Source organism: Acyrthosiphon pisum, chromosome A2, assembly GCF_005508785.2.
Source record: "Acyrthosiphon pisum isolate AL4f chromosome A2, pea_aphid_22Mar2018_4r6ur, whole genome shotgun sequence".
NCBI lineage: Eukaryota > Metazoa > Arthropoda > Insecta > Hemiptera > Aphididae > Acyrthosiphon > Acyrthosiphon pisum.
Genome location: NC_042495.1, coordinates 76,665,959 through 76,678,098, shown reverse-complemented (window position 1 = coordinate 76,678,098; position 12,140 = coordinate 76,665,959). Strand labels below are relative to the sequence as shown.

General features: G+C 27.8%; 2 protein-coding genes across 7 annotated transcripts; one reads left to right on the top strand and one right to left on the bottom strand.

Annotated features, from left to right (window-relative positions):
• Window positions 1-318: 318 nt before the first annotated feature.
• Window positions 319-2,819, bottom strand: LOC100163806 (protein Vhl). Of its 4 annotated transcripts, none has more exons than XM_008187677.3 (3): window positions 2,736-2,819; window positions 828-1,037; window positions 319-764 (listed from the first exon to the last, which is right to left on the bottom strand). In XM_008187677.3, the coding sequence occupies exons 2-3, from the start codon at window positions 1,016-1,018 to the stop codon at window positions 467-469; spliced, it is 489 nt and encodes a 162-aa protein (XP_008185899.1). In that variant the 5' UTR covers window positions 1,019-1,037; window positions 2,736-2,819; the 3' UTR covers window positions 319-466. The 4 variants fall into 4 exon arrangements, with proteins under 4 accessions (XP_008185899.1, XP_008185896.1, XP_001950558.1 ...); XM_008187674.3 differs by lacking the exon at window positions 2,736-2,819 and adding an exon at window positions 1,724-1,875; XM_001950523.5 differs by lacking the exon at window positions 2,736-2,819 and adding an exon at window positions 1,632-1,829.
• Window positions 2,820-2,975: 156 nt separating this feature from the next.
• Window positions 2,976-8,440, top strand: LOC100575230. Of its 3 annotated transcripts, XM_016806749.2 has the most exons (4): window positions 2,977-3,441; window positions 4,315-4,382; window positions 4,508-4,623; window positions 5,080-8,440. In XM_016806749.2, the coding sequence occupies exons 3-4, from the start codon at window positions 4,554-4,556 to the stop codon at window positions 8,226-8,228; spliced, it is 3,219 nt and encodes a 1,072-aa protein (XP_016662238.1). In that variant the 5' UTR covers window positions 2,977-3,441; window positions 4,315-4,382; window positions 4,508-4,553; the 3' UTR covers window positions 8,229-8,440. The 3 variants fall into 3 exon arrangements, with proteins under 3 accessions (XP_003246432.1, XP_016662237.1, XP_016662238.1); XM_003246384.4 differs by having other exon boundaries at window positions 2,976-3,441; window positions 4,508-8,440; XM_016806748.2 differs by having other exon boundaries at window positions 2,976-3,568; window positions 4,508-8,440.
• The last annotated feature ends 3,700 nt before the right edge of the window (window positions 8,441-12,140 follow it).

Here is a 12,140-nt window from a genome sequence, read left to right as displayed (position 1 = left end):
AATGTGTTCAATAAAAATACTATAAAATGTTTTATTTATAACTGTTGGAACTCTAATATTTCCTTTTTGACATAACTATAGAATTGCATAGAATGTATAATAAAACATGAATACATGCACAACAGTAACAAGTTTTAAGTTAATGTTGTATCATTAGTATATTATCAAAAATATTATTTTATCATATATTTTTATGTATTAAAATGTATATATTTAAAAAATGCATAAACCACCCAATTATGCAACTAATTTACAGGACTTTTGAGTTTTGACTAAATGAGAAGCATTGTCACTAGTTTTTTAATTAAAAACATTATATTATAACGACAGACTTATAATGAACGTATATGCTTTAAACTCACATGTTAAACATATAATTTTATCATACAAAAACTATTATTTTTATTTAATAATTTATATATATTTTATTTCTAATAAAATAATATGTAACAAGTATAAAATGTAATTAGTTAGTCAATTGAATTTTACTATTTTCTTTATTTGTTATCATTTCTATTAATTCCTTTTGAAGTGTAGTAGGTATTTCCAATGTGATTATATCATCTTTATTTTTCAATATACTAGCTAATTTTAACAGGCATAGTTGTCGTAAGTCCATAGCTGGCATTTCAATTAAAACCCTTGTTCTTAATGGTACATTGATAGGATGTTTAAATTCAAGACGCTTATGTTCTTCAGCCCAAGGTGTTGCAATGAATATTTCTCTTCCAGCAACAACCATATGACTCTTTGATATACATTCTCTAGAAATATCGAACAAAAGTTAACCTCAAACAGATAAGAAAGAAAATAGCATATTAGCAAACCTAAAAGTCCATGAATGTGTAGAAAATGTATTTACATCAACAAATTTGTTTGGATCTAAAATACAGTAGGTTTGTTCTTTATTGTGAAAATTCATCCAATTTACTTCAATGCTATAGCAGGTGTTGTTTTGAAAACGCACATACGCTGGTTTCCTTTGGGCAATGCCAAACTGATCACCCATTAAAGCCATTGTCAGTATAACATTGCTCCTTGAGTTGTATAAAAAAAGAATATTTAGATAATACATAATAATTTTAAATGTTTGGATTTTTAAACAAGAATTAACAATAAAATAGTTGTACAAGGCACAGAAATAAGAATCAAGAAATTTTTTGACTATTAAATTCCAACAAAACAATATAAACTTTGATTACAGAAAAACCAAAATTTCACATAATAAAAGTAGAAACTTATTTACTTGTTACAGATATACAGTTAACTGGACTCTTATTTTTTAAGATTTTGATGTATAGATACTAAAAACTGTCATTATAAGAATAATCGTAGCAAGATATATACAAGTACAATTATCAATAACAAGTTAAATCAAATCATTTAATAGATGATTATAGTTTGTCTTCAAATTTTCATTATCCATGAAATATTGACATTTATAAACAGTTTAACAATATGAATTAAACCATGACAAAATATAGTTGTGAATTCAATACAATTAGGTAAACGTAATTCTAACTACTAAATAGTAAAATAAATTTTAAAATGTAATCAATATTCAATACGAAAAACAATTAAAACACAAATGAATACCACAGACAAGTGAGTACTGAGTAGTGAATACTAACTATATTGTGCAGACGTGCAGTAGGTAGTGCATAGAAATTAGAAAAGTAATAAGTGAATACTATAAAAAAAATAGCGACAACTTAGCACTTACTGCACTAAACTACTATAAAATCATGACAAAATAACATCAGTTCAGAGTTGTATATCACAGAATAGAAACATAAAACATTAATATTTTGAAAATCTTATATCATAGAGTTATCAGTTAATCACTATCACTATTCATCCACAGTCCACACGATTAATCAATAATCGTGATCTTAAACCACGTTCATTGATCATATCATAGAACAATTATATTAAACAATATAATATTATATATTATATATTATTATATCTGTGTATCAGAGTATTACAGTAATTTTATTATCATAATATTATACAATGAATAGAGCTACTCAAGGTTTATAGATTCTAGTTTAAAATAACCTTGAGTAAAGCGTATTTTACACGTATTTTACACTAGGTAAGAAACTTCTACACTCCACACTACGAGAAAGAACCCCCTTGTCGCATGCAGAGTGCAGACTGAAGGCATTTCCTCACTTTGTGCCATTTATTGTATGCCAAATTCGTGGCGATGCGCGGAATCTGGATGAGAATCATTTATCGATGGGCAACCATACTATCTATGACTGGGGTCCGTGCCATATAAGATATTAGATAGACCTATTGGCTAATGTTTATACCTTAGGGAGGTAACCACAGTGAATCACTGAATCTAGATAACGATGGGGATCAAGTTGAAACGTCACCTATGCCAATGACCAAACATAGATTAAAGAATACTACGTGATATAACTACGTAGCAACAAGGTATGCACGGAAGTTCAGAACTTTCTAACGGTCAGATTCATCGGTAGGCATAACGTAGCGTTTAGTAATAGTATTGTAATGGTGGTATTATTAAATAGGTAAGCAAGTGACGTGTACGACAGATTGGAACCAAAATTCAAGTTTCGACCATAGATATATTAGAACAATACATATAGAACATATACAAATACAACAAGTTAGAACTATATGTCTATGATATGGACATTTGCGACCATATGATGTGTCATGGTGTATAAATATTATGAATACTTCCTATGAAACATTACCGCGACAGTCCACAAAATTATATTTACAATGTTCATGCCGTTCATGGGCACAACAGTTTACAGTACAGACTACAGACTGCGACTGCCTGACTGCAGCACAAACGGTATGATAATAATTGATAAGAAAATTACGCACTATCAGTCATAATCGTTTTTACCACGGAAGTTGTATATTTTTATTTGAAAACTATCATGACCACACGTCTGGTCCCACCATCTGTAGTTTTGAGTTCTATACTTCTGCTTTAACTCCTAACCTTAAATTTCCAATAATGAAGAACAAAAGACAATTTTTCACTAATTGTAAAATACTGGACAAATTTACATGCAATTGAAATAAAAAAATCACATTTGTGATGTTAAGATGTTATCACGCTCTAGAGAACTTCGAAATTTTGCTTATAAATGATAAAAATTTTAGTACGAAATATACAAAGGCAAAGACACGAGGTAGTGTCAAATATTGTGTTAACACTGAAAGCAAATCAATTTTTTTTATTAAATATTAAATTATTTTCACATCAAATTGATCCGTACGCACGAATTGTAAATAAAAATTTCGTTCAGCGGTGAAGTGAAATCCATGTACGTTGGAGTATTATAATTAAGTTGTTGTACCGAAAGCAGTGTTTAATCAAATGCTGGGCGACGCCATTTTCCGCGCCCGGAGAGGGGTATCTATTGCTTGGAAATAAACACAAAATGGGTTCGTTGTTTTGAATACTCAAAAATCATTTTCTACTCAAATTATTAGTGGCAATCATATACGACTTGTGAATAATTAAATTCTCTCGTATCTTATTAATCCATAGAAGATAAAATTTTATCCACAGGTACGCCTTTTCCTATATTGATTGGTTTTTGTTAGTTCTGATGGAAAATTGTTTTTAATTATATTATTATCGGTGACATTAAAGTAGTAAAATACTATCATAAATTTATATTAGTATTTGATTGTTTTGAATGAAATATAATAAATAGTAAAATTTGATTACTCATTTCGCTTGTAAGTTGTGACAAAGCTTAATAGATAAAGACAATAGGTATATAAAGTATTATTTTATTGTTAATTATTTTCATTTTTAAGTTGTAATACCCTTAATGTTGTCAATCAATATTTCAAGTTTTCTCTACAAAATACTTTCCCTCCAAATTCACATATTAATTTATTTCATCGATTCACAGTTAAATTTAAAGCAGTTTTTTTTTTGTTTATTATTCAAAAATAAATAGGTACTATGCTATTGTTGAATTGTTTTGATAAAATTACAAATTGTATTCGTTTCTCTCAAATCCCTAGTACCAACTACTTTTATAGTGTTATGCTTTTCATATTTATTATCCTATTGTTTTGTACCTGATTTTGTATTTTTTAATCAATAGTCAGTAGGTATAAGCTATAGACAGTTATATTATTGTGAAAGCAAATTTTAATAATTCCAAACTGATTAAACCATATTCTCAAGTACTATTCTATCTTAAAAATACTTTAGAAAAATATTGGAGTTAGAATTGTTCAGGATTAAATTAGTTTATATAATAATGCTAATTAGTTCAATGTTTGTTTCATATTTTTCAGCTTTCCGATGATTTTAAATTTACATTTGAAAATGAATATTCAAATATCTCTATGTTTAAAGTACAAAGGTAATTATTATATGGTTTTCTACCCTTACTGAATTGTATTTGTTTGTTATATTGTTTATATGTATATCCTATTGCCAATAGAGATTTCCATTAATAAATAAATATAATGTTTAACTTTTTTTCAGATTAATTTACTATCAAATAATAGTTAATAAATGTTGATTCACGAAGATGGCCATGAGAAATAATTTGAATAGCACTTTCAAAACTAGCAGTTATAAACACGTAAAACGACCAAACGGTAAATACGGGAATTTGTCATTACATAGTGGGTTTAGTAAATGTGATATTTGTGGAAAAAATTTTCAAAGAATGAAGTTATTTGATCATATCAGGCAATCTCATCATCAATACTTTTGTTTAGTTTGCAAAGCTAGATTTAAGATACATAAAGACTTGATATGTCACTTACAAGATATTCATCAATTAGTAGCTTCAGATAATCTTAACAAATCTCAAGATGTATTTTGTGATAGTGTTAATAAAAGGTACTTTGCTCAGCCTCTACTTTCTTCTCGACTTCCAATTCCGTCTACTACAAATTCTCAATTTTTAAGTAGTAGTTCTGAAGATGATGAATTACACTTAGATAACATAGATGTAATGGACGTGGTTTTGGGTACTAAAAATTGTGAACAACGTAAAGATGAATTGGAAATAAGTGTTGTTATTGATGACATTATAAAATATGTTATAGATGATGTTAAAGCTGATGACCTTTTTGAAAGCACATTACAAGACTTAAGTTGTTCTGATATATCGGTGACTGATGAATTTGATAACAAAACTCTTAAAAAATTAGGTGGTTCAGAAGAAGATAATTATCAAACACATTATTTTATGTCTCAAACAAATTGTGACAATAGTCTGTCTGCAAATATAAATTTTTCTGAAAATAATGAGTTGTCAATTAACACATTAACCCAATCTCCAATCACTATGGACTTGATATCTGTACAAGCATTACAAAATCTTGAAGAAGAATTTAAACTTGGAATTAAAAATATGTCTACAGTTTTATCAGAAAAAAGTCCATGGGTAAATGGACCAGAAGCACTACAAAATATTAATCACTCAACAGAGAATGACAATCTTCTTGTTATGGCTCTAACTCTAGATCATAAATTGACAGATATGAAAATAAATGCAATACTTAAAGAATGCATTAGAACTTCATGTTTAACTTGTATATACTGTCACAATTCAACTTGTATTGCTGTGAATGGTAAACAACTAGCACTGCATATGATAGAAAAACATCGTTTTATGACTGTAAAAAATGAGTCTTCTGAAGATGTTGCTAATATATTAAAATCAAATTTGAATGCTTTAGAAAATGTTTATTTAAACTCTGAAAACTATGACTCTACCGATGATTTAAGTCATACGCCGTTTAATAATACTTTCTATTGTTTCAACTGTCAATTCACATCAAAACAAATGAAAGAAGTAAACTCTCATAAACGTAGTGTTCATTCAAGAAAAACTTATGACTGTATAATGTGCAAAATAACTTTTTCCAATTATGGAGAACTGCACTGTCATTTATGTCCGGGTGTGGATCTTGGAGTTTGGCAAAATTTATCATTTAGATGCTTATTTTGCGGCCAGGGTGAGATTCCATCTGCATTTCGATGTATGGTTCATTTAAGAAAAGCTCATAATGCATGTGATTATTGTTTGGAAACATTCTCCAATCAACAAAGTTTAGCATTGCATGTTAATAAACATAAAATGAGGCATATGTGTTTGAAATGTAACATTACTTATCTTAGTAAGAAGGATATTTTTGAGCATATGTTTTGGAAGCATAATAGGGACAGCAAAGAATGTAAATCATGTTTAACAAAAAAATGGCCTTATACATATCATTTTTGTGTTCCGCCTGCAATGTTCACATGTGATGAATGTAGAAGAACTTTTTCCAATGCTTTATTATTAAGAGTACATGAACGATGGCACTCTGGAAATGTTCCATATGAATGTACTACTTGTTCTAATAAATTTATTTCAAAAAAGTTACTTAAGAAACATGAACTAATTCATAAAGAAGTAATATCTCCTGTAAAAAAGAAAAAAAAGAAGAAGAAAAAAGGATTTGACTATAATCTTCCTCCACTAAATCTTTCTTCTGATAGTGATACTGAGAAAACTCCTCGTCATAAACCTGAAAAATATTTAAAATCGCCAAGTCCAAGTGGTAATTATTGGGATTATGTTAGTAAACAAAAAAAAGAATTAGTTCATATTGCATTACTAGATCATGACTATACTTTATTATCCGCAACTAGTCAATCTGAATTAATAAAATCTCCTCCATATCCAGATGAATTAGCAGCTATTGTAAATGGTAGTGAAAATATACTAAATAACTCTTTTAATATTTCTTGTCAAAGATCATCATGTTCGTCACACTGTAATTCATCATCTTCTTCATCTAGTTCATGTGGGTCAAATTGTTCATGTTCTTCATCATGTTCTTCATCGTGTGACTCTGATAAGGAGGAAAAGAAAAAGCCAATAATTGAAAGTCCAAAAAAACACAAAAAGAAGAAAAAAGAAAAAAAAATCAAAGTTTTAAGTGCCAAGAAAATAGCAAATTTTAATTTGTGTGCATTAGAATCTGATTTAGAAAGCGAGTTTTCAAATACAGATAATGAAGAATATTATGATATTAATCCAGTCCCTTTGCATCCTGAAGTAAATAATAAAGAAATAATACAATCAAAGCAAGAAAATCTTATGGAAAATACTGAAATTTTACCTATAGTGAACAGTACATTAATACCTTGCATAACTTTACCAAATGATAACAGTTTTAAATTGTCTAACCCTCATCAATGTACAGACATTGAATCTCAGTTATTAAATAATAGTGAATCAATTGGTTTACCAAATAATGAATTTAAAATAGCTGATGAATATGAACTATATAGTAGTAATTATTCATCATCTATAAATAATATATCTCCACCATTCAATAATTTTTTATTACCTAATGACGATAGGGAACGTATTGGGAATAACTTAAACAAAAATCCAGTTACTATATGCAATGGCAATAATAATTTACAAAATATAAAAGATGAATTAAATTTGAGTTTGAGTCATGGTCAAAAAGTTGTACACAATTATTTTACACCACAGAAAACAAGAAAACGTCTCCATTCTTCATCACCTACAAAACGACAAACAAAACGTAAATTAAAAATTAAGGCGTCCAAAGAAACTCCTCTGTTATCGAAAGTAGTAGCAAGCATTCCTTCACCACTTTCAATTAACTCTTCTTATTCTACATGTTCACCTAATTTATCCAGAAGCCCTATGTTGTCAAACGATACTCGTCAGTCTAAACGGCAACCGAAAAAGAGAAAATTTTTTGGGTATGAGAGTAGTGATGAAGAAAAACTACAAAATGGAGATTCATCTTTTTTAGTTCAGCCATTATCCCTTCATATTCCATCTGTGACAAAAAAGAAACAAAAACGGAAACTTAAATCAGTATCACCACTTCAACATCAACATACAACTACTAAATTGACACAATCTCATCAAACAAGACCTATTGTAGATGTTCGAATAAGTAAAACTGTTATACCACCTGATATTACTGATAATACTGACAGTGATTCTGGAAATTTAGTTATTGAACTTCCTAAGTTTGTAGAACAGAAAGCAGTACAGAGCACAGAGAGACTATATTGTCACTGTAGGTGCCCATACGATGAAGTTTCTGAAATGATAGCATGTGATAATCCTAATTGTCGTGTTGAATGGTTTCATTTTGATTGTGTTGGTATCACAGTTGCCCCAAAAGGTAATTGGTACTGTCCAGATTGTCGTTGATTAATATTAATTCTAAAATACTTTTATATTCATTAAAACCAATCTACTTTACCTTCTTTGTTACATTTTTTTTACACATTTGTTATACAGTTAAGTAACTTTGTACAAAAAAAAAAAATGGTATTGTTCTTGTAAATGTAATTTTGGCTTTTTCTCATGCAAAGCTGAAATTCTAGTAATGTTACAAAAATTTTTATATATATTGACATAAATTACAATGTAATGTATTTAAATGTATACTAATGTATATTTCTTTTTATTTATTTATTCTTTTTTGTAACAAGATATTCCTAAATTGTTGAAGGATGTTTGATGAAGTTTTTTTTTATTTATAAAAAAAATATTGTAATATATACACAGGTAAATAATATGGTCCTTTTTTAAAATTAATTTACCACAAGTATTCCAATAAGCTTAGTTTATATTATTCTTAGTAATATAACATGTACAAATACCAAAAACTCTGTAATTTTAATTTATTAAATTTGAAATCATATTTTTGTTTATAAAGAAAATGATATTGTATTTAGAAACATATTCTTCTCCATTGATAAATTCCGTGTATTTTTATTTATTATTATTTTTTTTTTTTTTTTGTATTTTCTTAATTTACTTTTAAGATAAGTTACTTTTTTCCGATTAAACCCAAACCTATAAATGTTGTGTGACTATTTGAAATATGTTATGAAAAATAATATATGTAAACTTATCTGAAAAGGCTAAAATTAAAAACTCAACTAGAAATACAATCAGAGTTTTTTCACTTAATAGGTCAGTGTTTTCCAACCTTTTTTATTCCTTATTTATACTATTTAATAGACATAAGAAATTTTCCATTTGTTTAAGTTTTTAAAACTTGAAAATTTAATACTTACCAAGTTTTTCATAATTTGTCATTAGTGTAATTTAGAAAATAGTAGAGCGTAAGTCACAATAATTTTTTAGCATCCAAAGTTAGAATTTTTGCAAAATTTTTCAAAATCCCAAACATTTTCAAATTAATTTGAGTTAAAAAGTCATACAAACTTTTCTCTCTTTATCTAAGAATGAAAATGTAATGCTTGATTCCAAGATTTAATCTAGTTACTACCTAATAAGCCTATGAAAGACCGACTGCTCAATGCTCATAACAATTTTCAAATTTAACACATCCGAAAAACTTTTCGCTCAGTCGATAAGTTTGATTATTTAATACAAGGTTCCTAATAAGTTTTTCATGTGTAATTTAAAAAATAGAGTGAATATGTTGTATAAGCTCTGCTGTACATTAGGTGTCGTGTAAAGCACTGTAATAGTGTAAAGGATCTCGTAGGCCATATGGAAAATTAGTTTTTTTGCAAAAAGACTAGGCTGTTTGCAATGGGATAGCTCGTTTGCGCACTACTAATTATAATTCCAAACGGTCAGCAGTTAGGCTTTTTAAGAAATACAGTCGTTATATACATTTTATATTATTTGAAGGCTTCTTTATAATAACACTGTAATAAATTACATTATTTTTCCAACCAGCTCATGTATTTATTTTGCACGATGTATTGCATATGTAACATGTAAACTAAATAAGTATAATAGAGTAATTTATTACTTCTACAAAAAAAAAAAAAAAAGAGCAATAGAATTATTATAACACGTAAACTGATCTACTTTGATCAATGGCGAGTATCAGTGAAGTTTAGATTATTTTACAGCTTTTGATTATTGTATTACTAGTTTTATTTTACATTACTAACAAAAAAGAAAATGTGTTATATATTAAATTAAATTGAAATATTACAAAAAATATTAGATTACACGACGTGTTTATAAAACCATACCGTGTACCAATTTGGTTAACACTAATTTATTGTTTACAACTTTGCCAATTATATTTTGAGGGTTTAATGATCCACGATCTACTTTTGGAATATTGACTAAAACATAAGCCCCAACTTCAATTATTATAATTTATAATTACCTACCTAATATCTTATAGCTTGCTTAAATCATTTTTTCTGTAGGTTTTTTTATCCTTCAAAAGGCTTTATGTACTCTTTCTTTTTGCATTTCTTTTTCTTTTACACATGTCACATGTGTCTCAAAGATTCTTTGTTTGTGATAGACTTGTTATAATTTTCGTTAGTTTTTTCTTTATCTTTTTCACTATCTTCTTCTTTGTGACTATCTACTTCATCTCTTACTTCAGTCAGAGGCCTATTACGATTTTGGCGTCCCTTTTTTTCCCAGTTTCTTTTAACTCGTTGTCACAAAAATCTTTTAAGCCCCCTCCTCTAATAAGAAAATTTACATTTTCGCTCTGTTACAAGTGATAGGTACCTTAAAATGTATATTTTCCCCCTTATTGCACGCACTTATGCTTCCACTAGTTTAGAGAATACTTTTATTTTACCATTGCCACTTCATTTATTTCTATTAAAAAATTCAATCTTTATTATTAAATAAAACAAATCATAATTTTAGATTTTAGCCTTTTTTTTTTAAATTTTACATATTACAAGATAATACAATACATTATATTATAGAAATGTGTATAGAAATTTAAAATATATAATAAGAAAAGATATAGGTGATCACTAATTTAATTATTCAACAAATCCAATAAAATTAACTTAATATATCTTCATTTTGAAAAAATTTAAAATCTAGCCACGACTCAGAATTTTGCGCCCCAGGGAAATTGCTCACCGTTGCCTCATCCTAAATTCATGACTTCATGAAATATTGATGTATTGATTAACTCATTTACTCATCTAAATATTGTTCTGTTGTAATCGATTGCAAAATATATATCGTTGGGTAAATTTTTGCTAGAAAGGCCTAATTTGCATTATTTCCAAATAATGCTTTATAAGGGCCTCTGAAAAATTATTCGATATTTTAAGCAATTTTTTTGCCATTGTACAAAAGAACACTCCTTTCCGGCATTCCCCGATCAGTGCTTTGATTGTCTATCATCCATGCCCTCAGCATGTTCTACGTCTTGATTACAGTGATTTAAACTTCCTTTAGATTGTTTTATTCTTCAACATTATCTTTTCTGATAGGAAAGCAAATCTAGTTGGTACTTTGGGGAGTCAAAAAATTTTGCAAGTAGTTTTCAAAAGCGCAGTGAAAAACAAAAGAAAAATTAAGGAAAAACGGGAATTTTTACGCAAAATCTGTTTTTTGGTGTAACTTTAAAACAAATGACCGTAGGGCGTAGATACATGCAATTTTGACTGAATGTTTATATTACCATTTTCTCTACACCGAAACATTTTCCAAATATTTTGACTTATTTTGAGCTCTTTACGGACATTTTAAGTTTCCATTTTTTATTAGTTTTATTTTCTATAAAAATCAATGTTATTTTATTTGTTGGTTAAAAAAGCTTGAAAATGTAATAGAAGGCTCCTAATATATATTGTTTCAAATGCAGATAAAAAAACTTAAAAGTCCATACTCATAATTTTTTTTTATAAGCATTTAAAGTTCAAATATTGACAAAATACGTAAAAAAGATGAAAATTTGCAAATTATTTTGAGTTAGAAATTCATAAAAAATTTTCTTTTTAAATCTAGGATTTGAAAATGTAATACAAGATCATTCATAAGTTTGTCTATCTTTATCAAAAAAAAAATGTCTACAAGAAAGTCAAAATACATTTTGAAATTCGTTTGAAATTCATATTTTGACAATAACATTTGATATTCACTCGATTTCTCATGTAACGATTCCTTATTTTGTCGTAATTAAAATACGAATGACTAGATACTTGACAATTTCACTGAATGTTCGTATTTTCATTTTGTATACGCCATAAAATTTTGAAAATATTTTGACTTTCTGAGCTGTTTACGGACATTGTCAGTTTTCAATTTTTTTAGTGTTTTTTAGTGTCTCCTTATTAAATGGCACCAATTATTTTGAAATAA

Bases quoted from the DNA above. Each gene is read 5' to 3' on its own strand.
- LOC100575230 (XM_003246384.4), top strand. From the start codon at position 4,554: ATGGCCATGAGAAATAATTTGAATAGCACTTTCAAAACTAGCAGTTAT.
- LOC100163806 (XM_008187677.3), bottom strand. From the start codon at position 1,018: ATGGCTTTAATGGGTGATCAGTTTGGCATTGCCCAAAGGAAACCAGCG. The intron at 765-827 runs GTTTGCTAATAT...CGATATTTCTAG, and splicing joins ACACATTCATGGACTTTTAG to AGAATGTATATCAAAGAGTC.